Source organism: Somniosus microcephalus, unplaced genomic scaffold, assembly GCF_052327205.1.
Source record: "Somniosus microcephalus isolate GS21.2 unplaced genomic scaffold, FLI_Smic_1.0 unresolved_chr7, whole genome shotgun sequence".
In the NCBI taxonomy this organism is placed as follows: Eukaryota; Metazoa; Chordata; class Chondrichthyes; order Squaliformes; family Somniosidae; genus Somniosus; species Somniosus microcephalus.
The window spans coordinates 39696332-39719665 of record NW_028225185.1 but is presented as its reverse complement, the minus strand read 5'-3'; the positions used below and the strand labels follow the sequence as shown (position 1 = coordinate 39719665).

The window sequence follows — 23334 nt, the reverse complement described above, 5'->3', positions numbered from 1 at the left end:
TCCCACAGTACTGCCCCTCCGACAGTGCGGCTCTCCCTCAGTAACGCCCCTCCGACAGTGCGGCGCTCCCTCAGTACTGCCCCTCCGACAGTGCGGCGTTGCCTCACTACTGCACTGGGAGTATCAGCCTAGATTTTTGCTCTCCAGTCTCTGGAACCTCCTGATTCAGAGGAAAGCATCGTTTGTGATGCGTTCTGGTGTGGGGAGTCTGTCTGGGCGGGAGTAGCGCTTATTTCTTATCCGTTATTTGATGAGTAAAGCTATTACGGGTAGAGTGAAGAGGCAATTTATTGAAATACAATGTTATATTCTCTCCTTCCCTCCCCACCTAACGATTTGTTTGTCTGCAGATTTCCCCACATCCAATGCCAGCTCCAGTCGCCCCGACTCCATCACGCCAAAGCCCCGGGCTGCAGCAAGGGCCCATCCCGCAGCAGCGACCGCCACCACAAGGTAAGCACGGCACTGCCCTGCCTCCTGAATCACCGCAGTGGCATTGGGCCGCGTCCATCCCTGGTCCGCAGGACCGCCGCAGTCAACAGGCCCAACCATTCCCCCCTCCGCGGGGATCCCGCTGGACTCAACCATTCCCCCCTCCGCGGGGATCCCGCTGGACTCAACCATGCCCCTCTCCGCGGGGATCCCGCTGGACTCAACCATTCCCCTCTCCGCAGGGATCCCGCTGGACTCAACCATTTCCTGTTCCACGGGGATCCTGCTGGACTGAACCATTTCTCCTCCAATGGACTGAACCATTTCTCGTTCAATGGACTGAACCATTTCTCGTTCAATGGACTGAACCATTTTCTGGTCAACTGGACTGAACCATTTTCTGGTCCAATGGACTGAACCATTTCTCCTCCAATGGACTGAACCATTTTCTCGTCCAATGGACTGAACCATTTTCTGGTCCAATGGACTGAACATTTTCGATTCCAATGGACTGAACCATTTTCTATTCCAATGGACTGAACCATTTTGTGGTCCAATGGACTGAACCATTTTCTGGTCCAATGGACTGAACCATTTTCTGGTCCAATGGACTGAACCATTTTCTATTCCAATGGACTGAACCATTTTCTATTCCAATGGACTGAATCATTTTCTATTCCAATGGACTGAACCATTTTCTCTTCCAATGGACTGAACCATTTTCTGGTCCAATGGACTGAACCATTTTCTATTTCAATGGACTGAACCATTTTCTATTCCAATGGACTGAACCATTTTCTATTCCAATGGACTGAACCATTTTCTGGTCCAATGGACTGAACCATTTTCTGGTCCAATGGACTGAACCATTTTCTATTCCAATGGACTGAACCATTTTGTGGTCCAATGGACTGAACCATTTTGTGGTCCAATGGACTGAACCATTTTCTATTCCAATGGACTGAACCATTTTCTATTCCAATGGACTGAACCATTTTCTGGTCAATTGGACTGAACCATTTTCTGGTCCAATGAACTGAACCATTTCCTGGTCCATTGGACTGAACCATTTTCTGGTCCAATGGACTGAACCATTTTCTATTCCAATGGACTGAACCATTTTCTATTCCAATGGACTGAACCATTTTCTATTCCATTGGACTGAACCATTTTTTGGTCCAATGGGCTGAACCATTTTCTATTCCAATGGACTGAACCATTTTCTGGTCCAATGGACTGAACCATTTTCTATTCCAATGGACTGAACCATTTTCTATTCCAATGGACTGAACCATTTTCTGGTCAATTGAACTGAACCATTTTCTGGTCCATTGGACTGAACCATTTTCTGGTCCAATGCACTGAACCATTTTCTATTCCAATGGACTGAACCATTTTCTATTCCAATGGATTGAACCATTTTCTGGTCCATTGGACTGAACCATTTTCTGGTCCATTGGACTGAACCATTTTCTGGTCCATTGGACTGAACCATTTTTTGGTCCAATGGACTGAACCATTTTCTGGTCCATTGGACTGAACCATTTTCTGGTCCATTGGACTGAACCATTTTCTATTCCAATGGACTGAACCATTTTCTGGTCCATTGGACTGAACCATTTTCTGGTCCAATGGACTGAACCATTTTCTGGTCCATTGGAGTGAACCATTTTCTGGTCCATTGGACTGAACCATTTTCTGGTCCATTGGACTGAACCATTTTCTATTCCAATGGACTGAACCATTTTCGATTCCAATGGACTGAACCATTTTTTGGTCCAATGGACTGAACCATTTTCTATTCCAATGGACTGAACCATTTTCTATTCCAATGGACTGAACCATTTTCTATTCCAATGGACTGAACCATTTTCTAATCCAATGGACTGAACCATTTTTTGGTCCAATGGACTGAACCATTTTCTGGTCCAATGGACTGAACCATTTTCTAATCCAATGGACTGAACCATTTTCTGGTCCATTGGACTGAACCATTTTCTATTCCAATGGACTGAGCTAATTTCTGGTCCAATGGACTGAACCATTTTCTGGTCCAATGGACTGAACCATTTTCTATTCCAATGGACTGAACCATTTTCTATTCCAATGGACTGAACCATTTTCTGGTTCAATGGACTGAACCATTTTCTGGTCCAATGGACTGAAACATTTTCTGGCCCAATGGACTGAACCATTTTCTGGTCCAATGGACTGAACATTTTCTATTCCAATGGACTGAACCATTTTCTATTCCAATGGACTGAATCATTTTCTATTCCAATGGACTGAACCATTTTCTCTTCCAATGGACTGAACCATTTTCTGGTCCAATGGACTAAACCATTTTCTATTCCAATGGACTGAACCATTTTCTATTCCAATGGACTGAATCATTTTCTGGTCCAATGGACTGAACCATTTTCTGGTCCAATGGACTGAACCATTTTCTGTTCCAATGGACTGAACCATTTTCGATTCCAATGGACTGAACCATTTTCTATTCCAATGGACTGAACCATTTTCTGGTCCAATGGACTGAACCATTTTCTGGTCCAATGGACTGAACCATTTTCTGGTCCATTGGACTGAACCATTTTCTGGTCCAATGGACTGAACCATTTTCTGGTCCAATGGACTGAACCATTTTCTATTCCAATGGACTGAACCATTTTCTATTCCAATGGACTGAACCATTTTCTGGTCCAATGGACTGAACCATTTTCTGGTCCAATGGACTGAACCATTTTCTATTCCAATGGACTGAACCACTTTCTATTCCAATGGACTGAACCATTTTGTGGTCCAATGGACTGAACCATTTTGTGGTCCAATGGACTGAACCATTTTCTATTCCAATGGACTGAACCATTTTCTATTCCAATGGACTGAACCATTTTCTGGTCAATTGGACTGAACCATTTTCTGGTCCAATGGACTGAACCATTTCCTGGTCCATTGGACTGAACCATTTTCTGGTCCAATGGACTGAACTATTTTCTATTCCAATGGACTGAACCATTTTCTATTCCAATGGACTGAACCATTTTCTATTCCATTGGACTGAACCATTTTTTGGTCCAATGGACTGAACCATTTTCTATTCCAATGGACTGAACCATTTTCTGGTCCAATGGACTGAACCATTTTCTATTCCAATGGACTGAACCATTTTCTATTCCAATGGACTGAACCATTTTCTGGTCAATTGAACTGAACCATTTTCTGGTCCATTGGACTGAACCATTTTCTGGTCCAATGCACTGAACCATTTTCTATTCCAATGGACTGAACCATTTTCTATTCCAATGGACTGAACCATTTTCTGGTCCATTGGACTGAACCATTTTCTGGTCCATTGGACTGAACCATTTTCTGGTCCATTGGACTGAACCATTTTTTGGTCCAATGGACTGAACCATTTTCTGGTCCATTGGACTGAACCATTTTCTGGTCCATTGGACTGAACCATTTTCTATTCCAATGGATTGAACCATTTTCTGGTCCATTGGACTGAACCATTTTCTGGTCCAATGGACTGAACCATTTTCTGGTCCATTGGACTGAACCATTTTCTGGTCCATTGGACTGAACCATTTTCTGGTCCATTGGACTGAACCATTTCTTCGTCCGACGGACTGAACCATTTTCTATTCCAATGGACTGAACCATTTTTTGGTCCAATGGACTGAACCATTTTCTATTCCAATGGACTGAACCATTTTCTATTCCAATGGACTGAACCATTTTCTATTCCAATGGACTGAACCATTTTCTAATACAATGGACTGAACCATTTTTTGGTCCAATGGACTGAACCATTTTCTGGTCCAATGGACTGAACCATTTTCTAATCCAATGGACTGAACCATTTTCTGCTCCATTGGACTGAACCATTTTCTATTCCAATGGACTGAACTAATTTCTGGTCCAATGGACTGAACCATTTTCTGGTCCAATGGACTGAACCATTTTCTATTCCAATGGACTGAACCATTTTCTATTCCAATGGACTGAACCATTTTCTGGTTCAATGGACTGAACCATTTTCTGGTCCAATGGACTGAACCATTTTCTGGCCCAATGGACTGAACCATTTTCTGGTCCAATGGACTGAACCATTTTCTGGTCCAATGGACTGAACCATTTTCTATTCCAATGGACTGAACCATTTTCTATTCCAATGGACTGAACCATTTTCTGTTCCAATGGACTGAACCATTTTCTGGTCCAATGGACTGAACCATTTTCTGGTCCATTGGACTGAACCATTTTCTGGTCCAATGGACTGAACCATTTTCTGGTCCAATGGACTGAACCATTTTCTATTCCAATGGACTGAACCATTTTCTATTCCAATGGACTGAACCATTTTCTGGTCCAATGGACTGAACCATTTTCTGGTCCAATGGACTGAACCATTTTCTATTCCAATGGACTGAACCACTTTCTATTCCAATGGACTGAACCATTTTGTGGTCCAATGGACTGAACCATTTTGTGGTCCAATGGACTGAACCATTTTCTATTCCAATGGACTGAACCATTTTCTATTCCAATGGACTGAACCATTTTCTGGTCAATTGGACTGAACCATTTTCTGGTCCAATGGACTGAACCATTTCCTGGTCCATTGGACTGAACCATTTTCTGGTCCAATGGACTGAACCATTTTCTAATCCAATGGACTGAACCATTTTCTATTCCAATGGACTGAACCATTTTCTATTCCATTGGACTGAACCATTTCTTGGTCCAATGGACTGAACCATTTTCTATTCCAATGGACTGAACCATTTTCTGGTCCAATGGACTGAACCATTTTCTATTCCAATGGACTGAACCATTTTCTATTCCAATGGACTGAACCATTTTCTGGTCAATTGAACTGAGCCATTTTCTGGTCCATTGGACTGAACCATTTTCTGGTCCAATGCACTGAACCATTTTCTATTCCAATGGACTGAACCATTTTCTATTCCAATGGACTGAACCATTTTCTGGTCCATTGGACTGAACCATTTTCTGGTCCATTGGACTGAACCATTTTCTGGTCCATTGGACTGAACCATTTTCTGGTCCAATGGACTGAACCATTTTCTGGTGCATTGAACTGAACCATTTTCTGGTCCATTGGACTGAACCATTTTCTGGTCCATTGGACTGAACCATTTTCTATTCCAATGGACTGAACCATTTTCTATTCCAATGGACTGAACCATTTTCTATTCCATTGGACTGAACCATTTCTTGGTCCAATGGACTGAACCATTTTCTATTCCAATGGACTGAACCATTTTCTGGTCCAATGGACTGAACCATTTTCTATTCCAATGGACTGAACCATTTTCTATTCCAATGGACTGAACCATTTTCTATTCCAATGGACTGAACCATTTTCTGGTCAACTGAACTGAGCCATTTTCTGGTCCATTGGACTGAACCATTTTCTGGTCCAATGCACTGAACCATTTTCTATTCCAATGGACTGAACCATTTTCTATTCCAATGGACTGAACCATTTTCTGGTCCATTGGACTGAACCATTTTCTGGTCCATTGGACTGAACCATTTTCTGGTCCATTGGACTGAACCATTTTCTGGTCCAATGGACTGAACCATTTTCTGGTGCATTGAACTGAACCATTTTCTGGTCCATTGGACTGAACCATTTTCTGGTCCATTGGACTGAACCATTTTCTATTCCAATGGACTGAACCATTTTCTATTCCAATGGACTGAACCATTTTCTATTCCAATGGACTGAACCATTTTCTATTCCAATGGACTGAACTAATTTCTGGTCCAATGGACTGAACCATTTTCTGGTCCAATGGACTGAACCATTTTCTGGTCCAATGGACTGAACCATTTTCTATTCCAATGGACTGAACCATTTTGTATTCCAATGGACTGAACCATTTTCTGGTCCAATGGACTGAACCATTTTCTGGTCCAATGGACTGAACCATTTTCTGGCCCAATGGACTGAACCATTTTCTGGTCCAATGGACTGAACCATTTTCTATTCCAATGGACTGAACCATTTTCTATTCCAATGGACTGAATCATTTTCTATTCCAATGGACTGAACCATTTTCTCTTCCAATGGACTGAACCATTTCTTGGTCCAATGGACTGAACCATTTTCTATTCCAATGGACTGAACCATTTTCTGGTCCAATGGACTGAACCATTTTCTATTCCAATGGACTGAACCATTTTCTATTCCAATGGACTGAACCATTTTCTATTCCAATGGACTGAACCATTTTCTGGTCAATTGAACTGAGCCATTTTCTGGTCCATTGAACTGAACCATTTTCTGGTCCAATGCACTGAACCATTTTCTATTCCAATGGACTGAACCATTTTCTATTCCAATGGACTGAACCATTTTCTGGTCCATTGGACTGAACCATTTTCTGGTCCATTGGACTGAACCATTTTCTGGTCCATTGGACTGAACCATTTTCTGGTCCAATGGACTGAACCATTTTCTGGTGCATTGAACTGAACCATTTTCTGGTCCATTGGACTGAACCATTTTCTGGTCCATTGGACTGAACCATTTTCTATTCCAATGGACTGAACCATTTTCTATTCCAATGAACTGAACCATTTTCTATTCCAATGGACTGAACCATTTTCTATTCCAATGGACTGAACTAATTTCTGGTCCAATGGACTGAACCATTTTCTGGTCCAATGGACTGAACCATTTTCTATTCCAATGGACTGAACCATTTTGTATTCCAATGGACTGAACCATTTTCTGGTCCAATGGACTGAACCATTTTCTGGTCCAATGGACTGAACCATTTTCTGGCCCAATGGACTGAACCATTTTCTGGTCCAATGGACTGAACCATTTTCTATTCCAATGGACTGAACCATTTTCTATTCCAATGGACTGAATCATTTTCTATTCCAATGGACTGAACCATTTTCTCTTCCAATGGACTGAACCATTTTCTGGTCCAATGGACTAAACCATTTTCTATTCCAATGGACTGAACCATTTTCTATTCCAATGGACTGAACCATTTTCTATTCCAATGGACTGAACCATTTTCTGGTCCAATGGACTGAACCATTTTCTGGTCCAATGGACTGAACCATTTTCTATTCCAATGGACTGAACCATTTTCTATTCCAATGGACTGAACCATTTTCTATTCCAATGGACTGAACCATTTTCTGGTCCAATGGACTGAACCATTTTGTGGTCCAATGGACTGAACCATTTTCTGGTCAATTGGACTGAACCATTTTCTGGTCCAATGGACTGAACCATCTCCTGGTCCATTGGACTGAACCATTTTCTGGTCCAATGGACTGAACCATTTTCTATTCCAATGGACTGAACCATTTTCTATTCCAATGGACTGAACCATTTTCTATTCCATTGGACTGAACCATTTTTTGGTCCAATGGACTGAACCATTTTCTATTCCAATGGACTGAACCATTTTCTGGTCCAATGGACTGAACCATTTTCTATTCCAATGGACTGAACCATTTTCTATTCCAATGGACTGAACCATTTTCTGGTCAATTGAACTGAACCATTTTCTGGTCCATTGGACTGAACCATTTTCTGGTCCAATGCACTGAACCATTTTCTATTCCAATGGACTGAACCATTTTCTGTTCCAATGGACTGAACCATTTTCTGGTCCATTGGACTGAACCATTTTCTGGTCCATTGGACTGAACCATTTTCTGGTCCATTGGACTGAACCATTTTTTGGTCCAATGGACTGAACCATTTTCTGGTCCATTGGACTGAACCATTTTCTGGTCCATTGGACTGAACCATTTTCTATTCCAATGGACTGAACCATTTTCTGGTCCATTGGACTGAACCATTTTCTGGTCCAATGGACTGAACCATTTTCTGGTCCATTGGACTGAACCATTTTCTGGTCCATTGGACTGAACCATTTTCTGGTCCATTGGACTGAACCATTTTTTGGTCCAATGGACTGAACCATTTTCTATTCCAATGGACTGAACCATTTTTTGGTCCAATGGACTGAACCATTTTCTATTCCAATGGACTGAACCATTTTCTATTCCAATGGACTGAACCATTTTCTATTCCAATGGACTGAACCATTTTCTATTCCAATGGACTGAACCATTTTCTAATACAATGGACTGAACCATTTTCTGGTCCAATGGACTGAACCATTTTCTGGTCCAATGAACTGAACCATTTTCTAATCCAATGGACTGAACCATTTTCTGGTCCATTGGACTGAACCATTTTCTATTCCAATGGACTGAGCTAATTTCTGGTCCAATGGACTGAACCATTTTCTGGTCCAATGGACTGAACCATTTTCTATTCCAATGGACTGAACCATTTTCTATTCCAATGGACTGAACCATTTTCTGGTCCAATGGACTGAACCATTTTCTGGTCCAATGGACTGAACCATTTTCTGGCCCAATGGACTGAACCATTTTCTGGTCCAATGGACTGAACCATTTTCTATTCCAATGGACTGAACCATTTTCTATTCCAATGGACTGAATCATTTTCTATTCCAATGGACTGAACCATTTTCTCTTCCAATGGACTGAACCATTTTCTGGTCCAATGGACTAAACCATTTTCTATTCCAATGGACTGAACCATTTTCTATTCCAATGGACTGAACCATTTTCTTTTCCAATGGACTGAACCATTTTCTGGTCCAATGGACTGAACCATTTTCTGGTCCAATGGACTGAACCATTTTCTATTCCAATGGACTGAACCATTTTCTATTCCAATGGACTGAACCATTTTCTATTCCAATGGACTGAACCATTTTCTATTCCAATGGACTGAACCATTTTCTGGTCCAATGGACTGAACCATTTTGTATTCCAATGGACTGAACCATTTTCTGGTCCAATGGACTGAACCATTTTGCACTCCAGGAATTCCCGGAGATTCCACCCTACACCAATTCCCAATTAGCCACTTGTGCCCGCCCACTCTAATCGGTATAATGAATGTCGCGCCGATTAAATATGGCAGGACGTTCAGTGGCAACTTCCTAAACTAATAGTGGAAAGTGTTCTGGATCCACACCGGGATGGAGCAGATTTCCCCAAACCTTTGTGTGAAATCACTAGTGGGCAGGGTAGGAATACAAAGGGATGATGTTACATACTGTTCTATGAAGCTCTGGTCAGACCCCAGCTGGAGTACTGTGTTCAGTTCTGGGCCCCACTCCTCGGGAAGGATATCTCAGGCTCGGAATGGGGGCAGCGCGGATTGACCAGAACGATACCCGGGGGGAGGCGCTAAAAGGGTTAAATCCCGAGGACAGGTTGCACAGACTGGGCTTGTGTTCCCTGGAGTGTAGAAGATTAAGGGGTGCTCTGATCGAGGTGTTTGAGATGATTAAAGGATCCGATCGGGTCGATCGAGAGAGAAACTATTTCCTCTGGTGGGGGGAGTCCAGAACAAGGGGGCAGAACCTTCAAATTAGAGCCAGGCCGTTCAGGGGTGATGTCAGGAAGCACTTCTTCACACAAAGGCTGGTGGGAATCTGGAACTCTCCCCCAAAGAGCTGTCGAGGCCGGGGGTCAATTGGAAATTTCAAAACTGAGATTGATAGATTTTTGTTGGGTAAGTGGATTAAGGGTTACGGAACCAAGGCGGGTAAATGGAGTTAATATACAGATCAGCCGTGATTGAATTATATGGCGGAACAGGCTCGAGGGGCTGAATGGCCTCCTCCTGTTCCTAATGTAACAGGCTCGAGGGGCTGAATGGCCTCCTCCTGTTCCTAATGTAACAGGCTCGAGGGGCTGAATGGGCCTCCTCCTGTTCCTAATGTAACAGGCTCGAGGGGCTGAATGGCCTCCTCCTGTTCCTAATGTAACAGGCTCGAGGGGCTGAACGGCCTCCTCCTGTTCCTAATGTAACAGGCTCGAGGGGCTGAATGGCCTCCTCCTGTTCCTAATGTAACAGGCTCGAGAGGCTGACTGGCCTCCTCCTGTTCCTAATGTAACAGGCTCGAGGGGCTGAATGGCCTCCCCCTGTTCCTAATGTAACAGGCTCGAGGGGCTGAATGGCCTCCCCCTGTTCCTAAGTTCCTGATTTCACGACGATTAAATCAACTGTTCTTTTTTTCCCATCTCAGGAGGACCTCAGCAGCCTGCAGGCCACCAGCCCCATCGCCAAGGCCCACCGTCCCACCAGAGGCCTCCTCCGCAAGGTCAGCAGATCCAAGGCCTGAGCCCGCAGCCCAGCAGCCCCTCCAGCCACCAGCAGCGGGCGCCAAGCCCCACCGCCCAGCCTCCGCCGATGCAGCGCCAACTGAGCCCGGTGGGCCAGCCCGCCCAGCAACCGCAGCAGCGCCAGGGGGCTCCGCCGCAGCCCAGGACGCCGAACCAGCCATCCCCGCAGCAACAGAGGCACGCCAGCGGCCAGGGGTCACCCCAGACGCAGCGGCAGCCCGGCCCGACCGGCCAACACTCCCCCCAGCACCAGCGTCAGCCAGGAACCGGGGCCCAGCAGCAGAGACAGGCCTCGCCGGGCCCCCAGCAGCAGCCGAAAGCCCCGGGCCCCACCGCCGGCCAGCCTCACCGCCAGTCGGGCCCCGGGAGCCAACAGGCCCAGCACCCCCGGCAACCGGGCCTAGGAGGGCCACAGAGGCCAGGGGCCCCCGGCGGCCAACAGGCCCCGCGCCAACCACAGGCGGCGCCGACCCAGCAGAGGGGGCCCAGCTCGCAGCAGCAGCAGCAGCAGCAGCAGTCCAGGCAGGTGCCGCCCACCACCCAGCAGCCCAGGCCCGTGGCCCAGGGCCAAGGGCCAGGCCCCATGGGCCCGGGCCAGCAGCAGGGCAGGCCGCCCGTCCAGCAGAAGCCCCCGACTCTTCAGAAGGCACCGCAGCAAGATGCGCCCGCGCCTCATCCGCAAATGAAGTAAGCACCGTTTCGGCGGTTAGGCTTTGGCCTAGTTCAGCCTAGAGCGGTCTAGAGTGGCCTAGTTCAGCGTAGTTTGGCATAGAACGCCCCAGTTAGGCCTAGAGTGAACTAGTTAGGCCTAGAACGCCCTAGTTCGGCCTAGAGTGAACCAGTTAGGCCTAGAGTGACCTAGTTCGGCCTAGAGTGACCTACTTTGGTCTAGAGCACCCTAGTTAGGCCTGGAGTGACCTAGTTCGGCCTAGAGTGACCTAGTTTGGCCTAGAGTGACCTAGTTCGGCTGAGAGTGACCTAGTTTGGCCTAGAGCACCCTAGTTAGGCCTGGAGTGAACTAGTTAGGCCTAGAGTGAACTAGTTAGGCCTAGAGTGAACTAGTTCGGCCTAGAGTGACCTAGTTTGGCCTAGAGCACCCTAGTTAGGCCTAGAGTGAACCAGTTAGGCCTAGAGTGACCTAGTTCGGCCTAGAGAGACCTAGTTTGGCCTAGAGCACACTAGTTAGGCCTGGAGTGAACTAGTTAGGCCTAGAGTGAACTAGTTAGGCCTAGAGTGACCTAGTTAGACCTAGAGTGGACTAGTTTGGCCTAGAGTGACCTAGTTCGGCCTAGAGTGACCTAGTTTGGCCTAGAGCACCCTAGTTAGGCCTGGAGTGAACTAGTTAGGCCTAGAGTGAACTAGTTAGGCCTAGAGTGACCTAGTTAGACCTAGAGTGACCTAGTTCGGCCTAGAGTGAACTAGTTAGGCCTAGAGTGACCTAGTTCGGCCTAGAGTGACCTAGTTCGGCCTAGACTGACCTAGTTCGGCCTAGACTGACCTAGTTAGGCCTAGAGTGAACTAGTTAGGCCTAGAGTGACCTAGTTCGGCCTAGAGTGAACTAGTTTGGCCTAGAGTGACCTAGTTTGGCCTAGAGTTACCTATTTAGGCCTAGAGTGACCTAGTTAGGCCTAGAGTGAACTAGTTAGGCCTAGAGTGAACTAGTTAGGCCTAGCGTGACCTAGTTTGGCCTAGAGTGAACTAGTTAGGCCTATAGTTAGGCCTAGAGTGACCTAGTTAGACATAAGCGACCTAGTTTGGCCTAGAATGACCTAGTTTGGCCTGGAGTGAACTAGTTAGGCCTAGAGTGATCTAGTTAGGCCTAGAGTGAACTAGTTAGGCCTAGAGTGACCTAGTTAATAATAATAATAATAATTCAACTTTATTGTCATTGCACAAGTACATGAACAACGAAATGTGATCTTGCAAGCTCCCATGACTGGGAGAAGCAAAGCCGCTGCGTCTGTGCGCGCCGCCATTCCATTTCCACCATTCCTCCTGTCCGACAATCTTCAGCCCACCGCCCGGGCCTACTCACCAGCCGCTCCTCCCGTGGCTCCTTCCGTGACCTTCTCACCAACCGCCCCTCCTCGGGGCTCCTTCCGTGACCTTCACACCAACCGCCCCTCTTCGGGGCTCCTTCCGTGACCTTCACACCAACCGCCCCTCTTCGGGGCTCCTTCCGTGACCTTCTGCATCTGGTCTTCCCTGATGGTCACCCCTCCAGGTACTAACCAGGCCTGGCTCTGTTTAGCTTCCAAGCCTTGCCAGTGACCCTGTCCCTAGTCCCAGGAACAGTTAGACCTAGAGTGACCTAGTTCGGCCTAGAGTGACCTAGTTAGGCCTAGACTGACCTAGTTAGCCCTAGAGTGAAGTAGTTTGGCCTAGAGTGACCTAGTTAGGCCTAGAGTGACCTAGTTTGGGCTAGACTGACCTAGTTAGGCCCAGAGTGAACTAGTTAGGCCCAGAGTCACCTAGTTAGGCCTAGAGTGACCTAGTTTGGCCTAGACTGACCTAGTTAGGCCCAGAGTGAACTAGTTAGGCCCAGAGTCACCTAGTTAGGCCTAGAGTGAACTAGTTCGGCCTAGACTGACCTAGTTCGGCCTAGAGTGAACTAGTTTGGCCTAGAGTGACCTAGTTCGGCCTAGAGTGACCTAGTTTGGCCTAGAGTGACCTAGTTAGCCTTAGAGTGGACTAGTTCGGCCTAGAGTGACCTAGTTCGGCCTAGAGTGACCTAGTTAGGCCTAGAGTGGACTAGTTTGGCCTAGAGTGACCTATTTAGGCCTAGAATGACCTATTTAGGCCTAGAGCGACCTAGTTAGGCCTAGAGTGAACTAGTTAGGCCTATAGTGAACTAGTTAGGCCTAGAGTGACCTAGTTTGGCCTAGAGTGAACTAGTTAGGCCTATAGTTAGGCCTAGAGTGACCTAGTTAGACATAAGTGACCTAGTTTGGCCTAGAATGACCTAGTTTGGCCTAGAGTGACCTAGTTTGGCCTGGAGTGAACTAGCTAGGCCTAGAGTGAAATAGTTAGGCCTAGAGTGATCTAGTTAGGCCTAGAATGAAATAGTTAGGCCTAGAGTGACCTAGTTAGACCTAGAGTGACCTAGTTCAGCCTAGAGTGACCTAGTTCGGCCTAGAGTGACCTAGTTAGGCCTAGACTGACCTAGTTAGCCCTAGAGTGAACTAGTTCGGCCTAGAGTGACCTAGTTTGGCCTAGAGTGACCTAGTTAGACCTAGAGTGGACTAGTTCGGCCTAGAGTGACCTAGTTCGGCCTAGAGTGACCTAGTTAGGCCTAGAGTGAACTAGTTAGGCCTAGAGTGAACTAGTTAGGCCTAGAGTGAACTAGTTAGGCTTAGAGTGAACTAGTTAGGCCTAGAGTGAACTAGTTAGGCCTAGAGTGAACTAGTTAGGCCTAGAGTGACCTAGTTCGGCCTAGAGTGACCTAGTTAGACCTAGTGTGACCTAGTTCGGCCTAGAGTGACCTAGTTCGGCCGAGAGTGACCTAGAGCACCCTAGAGTGACCTAGTTCGGCCTAGAGTGAACTAGTTAGGCCTAGAGTGACCTAGTTCGGCCTAGAGTGACCTAGTTAGCCCTAGAGTGAACTAGTTCGGCCTAGAGTGACCTAGTTAGGCCTAGAGTGCCCTAGATTGGCCTGGTTAGGCCTAGAGTGACCTAGAGCACCCTAGAGTGACGTTGTTTGGCCTAGTTAGGCCTAGAGCGCCCTAGTGCGGCCTAGAGCGCCCTAGTGCGGCCTAGAATGACCTAGTTCGGCCTAGAGTGACCTAGAGCACCCTAGAGTGACCTAGTTCGGCCTAGAGTGAATTAGTTAGGCCTAGACTGACCTAGTTAGGCATAGAGTGACCTAGTTAGGCCTAGAGTGACCTATTTAGGCCTAGAGTGACCTAGAGCACCCTAGAGTGACCTAGTTCGGCCTAGAGTGAATTAGTTAGGCCTAGAGTAACCTAGTTAGTCCTAGAGTGACTTAGTTAGGCCTAGAGTGACCTAGTTAGGCCTAGATTGAACTAGTTCAGCCTAGAGTGAACTAGTTAGGCCTAGAGTGACCTAGTTTGGCCTAGAGTGACCTAGTTAGGCCTAGAGTGAACTAGTTCAGCCTAGAGTGACCTAGTTCGGCCTAGAGTGACCTAGTCAGGCCTAGAGCGCCCTAGTTAGGCCTAGAGTGACCTAGTTAGGCCTAGAGTGATCTAGTTTGGCCTAGAGTGAGCTAGTTAGGCCTAGAGTGACCTAGTTAGGCCTAGAGTGACCTAGTTAGGCCTAGAGTGATCTAGTTTGGCCTAGAGTGAACTAGTTAGGCCTAGAGTGAACTAGTTCGGCCTAGAGTGACCTAGTTAGGCCGAGAGTGAAGTAGTTAGACCTAGAGTGACCTAGTTTGGCCTAGAGTGACCTAGTTTGGCCTAGAGTGACCTAGTTCAGCCTAGAGTGACCTAGTTAGGCCTAGAGTGAACTAGTTCGGCCTAGAGTGACCTAGTTAGGCCTAGAGTGAAGTAGTTAGACTTAGAGTGACCTAGTTTGGCCTAGAGTGACCTAGAGCACCCTAGAGTGACCTAGTTTGGCCTAGAGTGACCTAGTTCGGCCTAGAGTGACCTAGTTAGCCCTAGAGTGACCTAGTTTGGCCTAGAGTGATCTAGTTTGGCCCAGAGTGACCTAGTTCGGCCTAGAGTGACCTAGTTTGGCCTAGAGTGACCTAGTTTGGCCTAGAGTGACCTAGTTAGGCCTAGAGTGATCTAGTTTGGCCTAGAGTGAGCTAGTTAGGCCTAGAGTGACCTAGTTAGGCCTAGAGTGACCTAGTTAGGCCTAGAGTGATCTAGTTTGGCCTAGAGTGAACTAGTTAGGCCTAGAGTGAACTAGTTCGGCCTAGAGTGACCTAGTTAGGCCGAGAGTGAAGTAGTTAGACCTAGAGTGACCTAGTTTGGCCTAGAGTGACCTAGTTTGGCCTAGAGTGACCTAGTTCAGCCTAGAGTGACCTAGTTAGGCCTAGAGTGAACTAGTTCGGCCTAGAGTGACCTAGTTAGGCCTAGAGTGAAGTAGTTAGACTTAGAGTGACCTAGTTTGGCCTAGAGTGACCTAGAGCACCCTAGAGTGACCTAGTTTGGCCTAGAGTGACCTAGTTCGGCCTAGAGTGACCTAGTTAGCCCTAGAGTGACCTAGAGTGACCTAGTTTGGCCTAGAGTGATCTAGTTTGGCCCAGAGTGACCTAGTTCGGCCTAGAGTGACCTAGTTAGGCCTAGAGAGACCTAGAGCACCCTAGAGTGACCTAGTTTGGCCTAGAGTGATCTAGTTCGGCCTAGAGTGAGCTAGTTCAGCCTAGAGCGCTCTAGTTCAGCCTAGTTCGGCCCCCACTTGTAATTTGCTCGATTGAGACTCTGCTTTTGCCTGAGGGAAAACTGGAAGAGGAGATCCATTCCCCCACCAGCCTTGGCCAGGAATCAAAATCATGACCAAACTTTCCTGTTGGATATCTGAAAAAAAGACTCCCCGACACACACACACACCGTTAGATCTGAGATTAAGCCGGGAGTCCAGTCAGACTCCAGCTTCAATTTTCAGGAGTCTGGAGCTAGTCTAGCTGGGGGGGAGGGGGGTGAGCGGGTGAACAGCCCCATTATTCTGCGCCCTTTCCCGACGGCTGAGCAGGTTCGCCCTTTGCAGGAGTTCTGCTCCGTGCGGCCCAATTGGGGACTGAGATGATGCGGCCCCGGGTGTTTGACCGCCGCCCCCCGCCAGCTGTCAGTGGCCTGCACTTCCTGTGTGCGCCACAGTGACCGCTCGCGGCGAAGTATCAGCCAGCTTGGCTCCACCGCCCTGGGTCGATCGGCCAAGCGTGCCCCCTCCGCCGGTGGAGGAGCAACCACGTACAAAGAGGGGAAGGTGGACACGAGGAATGGGGGAGGGAGGAGAGGGCAGGGGAGGTGCAACACATCCTTCTCTTCCAGCTTGTAGGGCACCTTTGACCCTTGACCCTTCCCCCACCCCCCAGTTCAACTGACCCCGTGACCCCTCCCGTTGGAGGGCGTACATTCTAAGCCCACGTGGAGCGGGCGAGATTTCAATCGAGAATTGGACTCCGTTCAATGTCCGCCGACCTCCTCTGAGGGGAGACAGGAGAGACACGGCTTGGGCAAGGCAGGGAGGGGTTTTTTGGACCAATCGATGGACGATTCCACCGGGGCCATCTCTGGTTACACAGGAACCGCGCCGGGTGTATCCCAATCCCAAACATGGTATGCAGGACATCAATTGTTGGCCTCATGGGCGGTCCTGTCAACGGACAGCTACATACACAGGGCATGAGTGCCACGTCATCATAAAGGATCAAGATATCTGTACACTGACTGGTGTCTCTCAGTCCCTCAGTCCCCTCTGGGAGATATCTGTACACTGACTGGTGTCTCTCAGTCCCTCAGTCCCCTCTGGGAGATATCTGTACACTGACTGGTGTCTCTCAGTCCCTCAGTCCCCTCTGGGAGATATCTGTACACCGACTGGTGTCTCTCAGTCCCCTCTCCCCCTCAGGGAGATATCTGTACACTGACTGGTGTCTCTCAGTCCCTCTCCCTGAGGGAGATATCTGTACACTGACTGGTGTCTCTCAGTCCCCTCTCTCTCAGGGAGATATCTGTACACTGACTGGTGTCTCTCAGTCCCCTCTCTCTCAGGGAGATATCTGTACACTGACTGGTGTCTCTCAGTCCCCTCTCTCTCAGGGAGATATCTGTACACTGACTGGTGTCTCTCAGTCCCTCTCCCTCAGGGAGGTATCTGTACACTGACTGGTGTCTCTCAGTCCCCTCTCCCTCAGGGAGATATCTGTACACTGACTGGTGTCTCTCAGTCCCCTCTCTCTCAGGGAGATATCTGTACACTGACTGGTGTCTCTCAGTCCCCTCTCTCTCAGGGAGATATCTGTACACTGACTGGTGTCTCTCAGTCCCTCTCTCTCAGTGAGGTATCTGTACACTGACTGGTGTCTCTCAGTCCCTCTCTCTCAGGGAGGTATCTGTACACTGACTGGTGTCTCTCAGTCCCTGTCTCTCAGGGAGATATCTGTACACTGACTGGTGTCTCTCAGTCCCTCTCTCTCAGGGAGATATCTGTACTCTGACTGGTGTCTCTCAGTCCCTCTCTCTCTGGGAGATATCTGTACACTGACTGGTGTCTCTCAGTCCCTCAGTCCCCTCTGGGAGATATCTGTACACTGACTGGTGTCTCTCAGTCCCTCAGTCCCCTCTGGGAGATATCTGTACACCGACTGGTGTCTCTCAGTCCCCTCTCCCCCTCAGGGAGATATCTGTACACTGACTGGTGTCTCTCAGTCCCCTCTCTCTCAGGGTGATATCTGTACACTGACTGGTGTCTCTCAGTCCCCTCTCTCAGGGAGATATCTGTACACTGACTGGTGTCTCTCAGTCCCCTCTCTCTCAGGGAGATATCTGTACACTGACTGGTGTCTCTCAGTCCCCTCTCTCTCAGGGAGATATCTGTACACTGACTGGTGTCTCTCAGTCCCTCTCTCTCAGTGAGGTATCTGTACACTGACTGGTGTCTCTCAGTCCCTCTCTCTCAGGGAGGTATCTGTACACTGACTGGTGTCTCTCAGTCCCTGTCTCTCAGGGAGATATCTGTACACTGACTGGTGTCTCTCAGTCCCTCTCTCTCAGGGAGATATCTGTACTCTGACTGGTGTCTCTCAGTCCCTCTCTCTCAGTGAGGTATCTGTACACTGACTGGTGTCTCTCAGTCCCTCTCTCTCAGGGAGGTATCTGTACACTGACTGGTGTCTCTCAGTCCCTGTCTCTCAGGGAGATATCTGTACACTGACTGGTGTCTCTCAGTCCCCTCTCTCTCAGGGAGATATCTGTACACCGACTGGTGTCTCTCAGTCCCTCTCTCTCAGTGAGGTATCTGTACACTGACTGGTGTCTCTCAGTCCCTCTCTCTCAGGGAGGTATCTGTACACTGACTGGTGTCTCTCAGTCCCTCTCCCTCAGGGAGATATCTGTACACTGACTGGTGTCTCTCAGTCCCCTCTCTCTCAGGGAGATATCTGTACACTGACTGGTGTCTCTCAGTCCCTCAGTCCCCTCTGGGAGATATCTGTACACTGACTGGTGTCTCTCAGTCCCTCAGTCCCCTCTGGGAGATATCTGTACACTGACTGGTGTCTCTCAGTCCCTCAGTCCCCTCTGGGAGATATCTGTACACCGACTGGTGTCTCTCAGTCCCCTCTCCCCCTCAGGGAGATATCTGTACACTGACTGGTGTCTCTCAGTCCCTCTCCCTGAGGGAGATATCTGTACACTGACTGGTGTCTCTCAGTCCCCTCTCTCTCAGGGAGATATCTGTACACTGACTGGTGTCTCTCAGTCCCCTCTCTCTCAGGGAGATATCTGTACACTGACTGGTGTCTCTCAGTCCCCTCTCTCTCAGGGAGATATCTGTACACTGACTGGTGTCTCTCAGTCCCTCTCCCTCAGGGAGGTATCTGTACACTGACTGGTGTCTCTCAGTCCCCTCTCCCTCAGGGAGATATCTGTACACTGACTGGTGTCTCTCAGTCCCCTCTCTCTCAGGGAGATATCTGTACACTGACTGGTGTCTCTCAGTCCCCTCTCTCTCAGGGAGATATCTGTACACTGACTGGTGTCTCTCAGTCCCTCTCTCTCAGTGAGGTATCTGTACACTGACTGGTGTCTCTCAGTCCCTCTCTCTCAGGGAGGTATCTGTACACTGACTGGTGTCTCTCAGTCCCTGTCTCTCAGGGAGATATCTGTACACTGACTGGTGTCTCTCAGTCCCTCTCTCTCAGGGAGATATCTGTACTCTGACTGGTGTCTCTCAGTCCCTCTCTCTCAGTGAGGTATCTGTACACTGACTGGTGTCTCTCAGTCCCTCTCTCTCAGGGAGGTATCTGTACACTGACTGGTGTCTCTCAGTCCCTGTCTCTCAGGGAGATATCTGTACACTGACTGGTGTCTCTCAGTCCCCTCTCTCTCAGGGAGATATCTGTACACCGACTGGTGTCTCTCAGTCCCTCTCTCTCAGTGAGGTATCTGTACACTGACTGGTGTCTCTCAGTCCCTCTCTCTCAGGGAGGTATCTGTACACTGACTGGTGTCTCTCAGTCCCTCTCCCTCAGGGAGATATCTGTACACTGACTGGTGTCTCTCAGTCCCCTCTCTCTCAGGGAGATATCTGTACACTGACTGGTGTCTCTCAGTCCCTCTCTCTCAGGGAGGTATCTGTACACTGACTGGTGTCTCTCAGTCCCTCTCCCTGAGGGAGATATCTGTACACCGACTGGTGTCTCTCAGTCCCCTCTCTCAGGGAGGTATCTGTACACTGACTGGTGTCTCTCAGTCCCTCTCTCTCAGGGAGGTATCTGTACACTGACTGGTGTCTCTCAGTCCCTCTCCCTCAGGGAGATATCTGTACACTGACTGGTGTCTCTCAGTCCCCTCTCTCTCAGGGAGATATCTGTACACTGACTGGTATCTCTCAGTCCCTCTCTCTCAGGGAGATATCTGTTCACTGACTGGTGTCCCTCAGTCCCTCTCCCTCAGGGTGATATCTGTACACTGACTGGTGTCTCTCAGTCCCTCTCTCTCAGGGAGATATCTGTACACTGACTAGTATCTCTCAGTCCCTCTCTCTCAGGGAGATATCTGTTCACTGACTGGTGTCTCTCAGTCCCTCTCCCTCAGGGTGATATCTGTACACTGACTGGTGTCTCTCAGTCCCCTCTCTCTCAGGGAGATATCTGTACATTGACTGGTGTCTCTCAGTCCCTCTCCCTCAGGGAGATATCTGTACACTGACTGGTGTCTCTCAGTCCCCTCTCTCTCAGGGAGATATCTGTACACTGACTGGTATCTCTCAGTCCCTCTCTCTCAGGGAGATATCTGTTCACTGACTGGTGTCTCTCAGTCCCTCTCCCTCAGGGTGATATCTGTACACTGACTGGTGTCTCTCAGTCCCTCTCTCTCAGGGAGATATCTGTACACTGACTAGTATCTCTCAGTCCCTCTCTCTCAGGGAGATATCTGTACATTGACTGGTGTCTCTCAGTCCCTCTCCCGCAGGGAGATATCTGTACACTGACTGGTGTCTCTCAGTCCCCTCTCTCTCAGGGAGATATCTGTACACTGACTGGTGTCTCTCAGTCCCTCTCTCTCAGGGAGATATCTGTACACTGACTGGTGTCTCTCAGTACCTCTCTCTCAGGGAGATATCTGTTCACTGACTGGTGTCTCAGTCCCTCTCCCTCAGGGTGATATCTGTACACTGACTGGTATCTCTCAGTCCCTCTCTCTCAGGGAGATATCTGTAAACTGACTGGTGTCTCTCAGTCCCTCTCCCTCAGGGAGATATCTGTACACTGACTGGTGTCTCTCAGTCCCTCTCCCTCAGGGAGGTATCTGTACACTGACTGGTGTCTCTCAGTCTCTCTCCCTCAGGGAGATATCTGTACACTGACTGGTGTCTCTCAGTCCCCTCTCCCTCAGGGAGATATCTGTACACTGACTGGTGTCTCTCAGTCCCCTCTCCCTCAGGGAGGTATCTGTATACTGACTGGTGTCTCTCAGTCCCCCCTCTCTCAGGGAGATATCTGTACACTGACTGGTGTCTCTCAGTCCCCTCTCCCTCAGGGAGATATCTGTATACTGACTGGTGTCTCTCAGTCCCCCCTCTCTCAGGGAGATATCTGTACACTGACTGGTGTCTCTCAGTCCCTCTTTCTCGGGGATATCTGTACACTGACTGGTGTCTCTCAGTTCTCTGTAATCCTAGAACCTCGTGTTTTGTGTTTCAAAGTTTTGTGTGATGCAGGATTTCAGTGAGATGGTTCGAAGTGACTCCAGGATGGGGTGAAGCTCCTCATCTCCAGCTTTTCGGTGAAGGACGAGTCTTCGACTGAAATTGCCGAGAGCGGGACTTTCACCCCTCACACTTCCATCGAATTGTGGCAGGTTGTGTAAGAAGACACTGGGGGACACCTGATGTGTTGTGACAAAATACAGAGTCTGCGTCTTAGGTGCTGGGGGGCCGCCAACCCGAGGGTTGTCCAGTCGGATCCCAGGTCCCGACATGCAACCCATTGAAGAAACAGCCCGGCCTTCCTTGACCGTTCCCGTTCCCGACTTCCGGTGCCATTCTCAAACGTCTGAAGGGGGCCCGCACCGAAACATCAGCCTCTCACCCCGGCCGTAAGTCGGTTAGGTCCTCTGACCACCTGGGTCCCCCCCCCAACTAACCCAGACTGGCGAGGGGATGAATGCCTGAGCAGACCGGACATCTGAACTCACCCGCCCTCCCCCGCTCCTCTGTCCTTCTGTGTGATAGCTCAAGATGGCCCAAGGTGTCAGCTTGGACTCTCTGCCTGGCCTGTGTCGACCTGACCCGGGAGTGTTTGGTGGGGCAGCGTCAGGGGCTTTGGCAATCTCGACCTTCTCCTCCAACGATCCCTTGCCCACCAGTCAGGGCAGCACGGTGGCATAGTGGTTAGCACTGTTGCCTCACAGCGCCAGGGACCCGGGTTCGAATCCGGCCTCGGGCGACTGTCTGTGTGGAGTTTGCACATTCTCCCCGTGTTTGCGTGGGTTTTCTCCGGGTGCTCCGGTTTCCTCCCACAGTCCAAAGATGTGCGGGTTAGGTTGATTGGCTATGATAAATTGACCCTTAGTGTTAGGGGGATTAAACACGTGGGGTTACGGGGATAGGGGTGGGATATGTGTTGGTGTAGGGGTTACGGGGATCGGGTGGGATATGTATCGGTGCAGGCTCGATGGGCCGAAATGGCCTCTATCGGCACTGTGGGGTTTCTGTGATTCTGTGATTCCTCCGCCAAGCCCTGAAGGAAGACACACTCCCCCACGCCCCCAGCCACCCCCCCCCCCCCCAACGCCTATGAACGAAACTCTGTACCTTGTTGTAAAGCATTATGGAACCTGTTTCCTACCACACATGATATCTCAGTGGAGTTCCGCACCCTCGCGTTGGGTTTTTTCAAGGGAGGGCTTGATGGGGAAAGGTTTTGGATGCCATGGGGACTTGCTTACAATGACGTGTGACGTGACCGTGCTGGACTTTCCCCTCCCCCCGCCCCCCCACCCCGATCATGGTCTATAGCTACCACTCCCCCCTCCCTGCCAACACACTGATCTCCGCCATAGGACCTGGGGAGCCACAAGGCCAGGACGTTGCCCTCGGATTTCGGGATCGGATGCACAATCTGGCGAAGAAGCGGAAACGCCGCTCTCATCCCATTCCCCATCTTTCAAAACAGCTAAAGAGGCCCTCACCGATTCATAAGAATCAGGAGCGGGAGTCGGCCATTCGGCCCCTCGAGCCTGCTCCGCCATTCAATGAGATCATGGCTGATCTTTGACCTCAACTCCACTTTCCCGCCCCGATCTCCATATCCCTCGATTCCCTTAATATTCAAAAAAATCTATCGATCTCGGCCTTGAATATACTCAATGACTGAGCCTCCACAGCCCTCTGGGGCAGAGAATTCCAAAGATTCACCGCCCTCAGTGAAGAAATTCCTCCTCATCTCAGTCCTAAATGGCCGACCCCTTATCCTGAGACTGTGACCCCTGGGAGGAAAAAAATCTGGGGAATTCCTCTCCGACCCATCTAGGC

General features: G+C 48.9%; 1 protein-coding gene across 1 annotated transcript in view; it reads left to right on the top strand.

Annotated features, from left to right (window-relative positions):
- The first annotated feature begins 355 nt into the window (after nucleotides 1–355).
- Nucleotides 356–23334, top strand: part of LOC147086827 (uncharacterized) — a 36120-nt gene continuing 13141 nt past the window's right edge. Inside the window, exons 1-2 of the mRNA XM_085979010.1 lie at nucleotides 356–453; nucleotides 10578–11361. Of these exons, the coding sequence (XP_085835136.1) occupies nucleotides 366–453; nucleotides 10578–11361 (872 nt within the window). The 5' untranslated portion in view covers nucleotides 356–365. The remainder of the gene's footprint in view (nucleotides 454–10577; nucleotides 11362–23334) is intronic.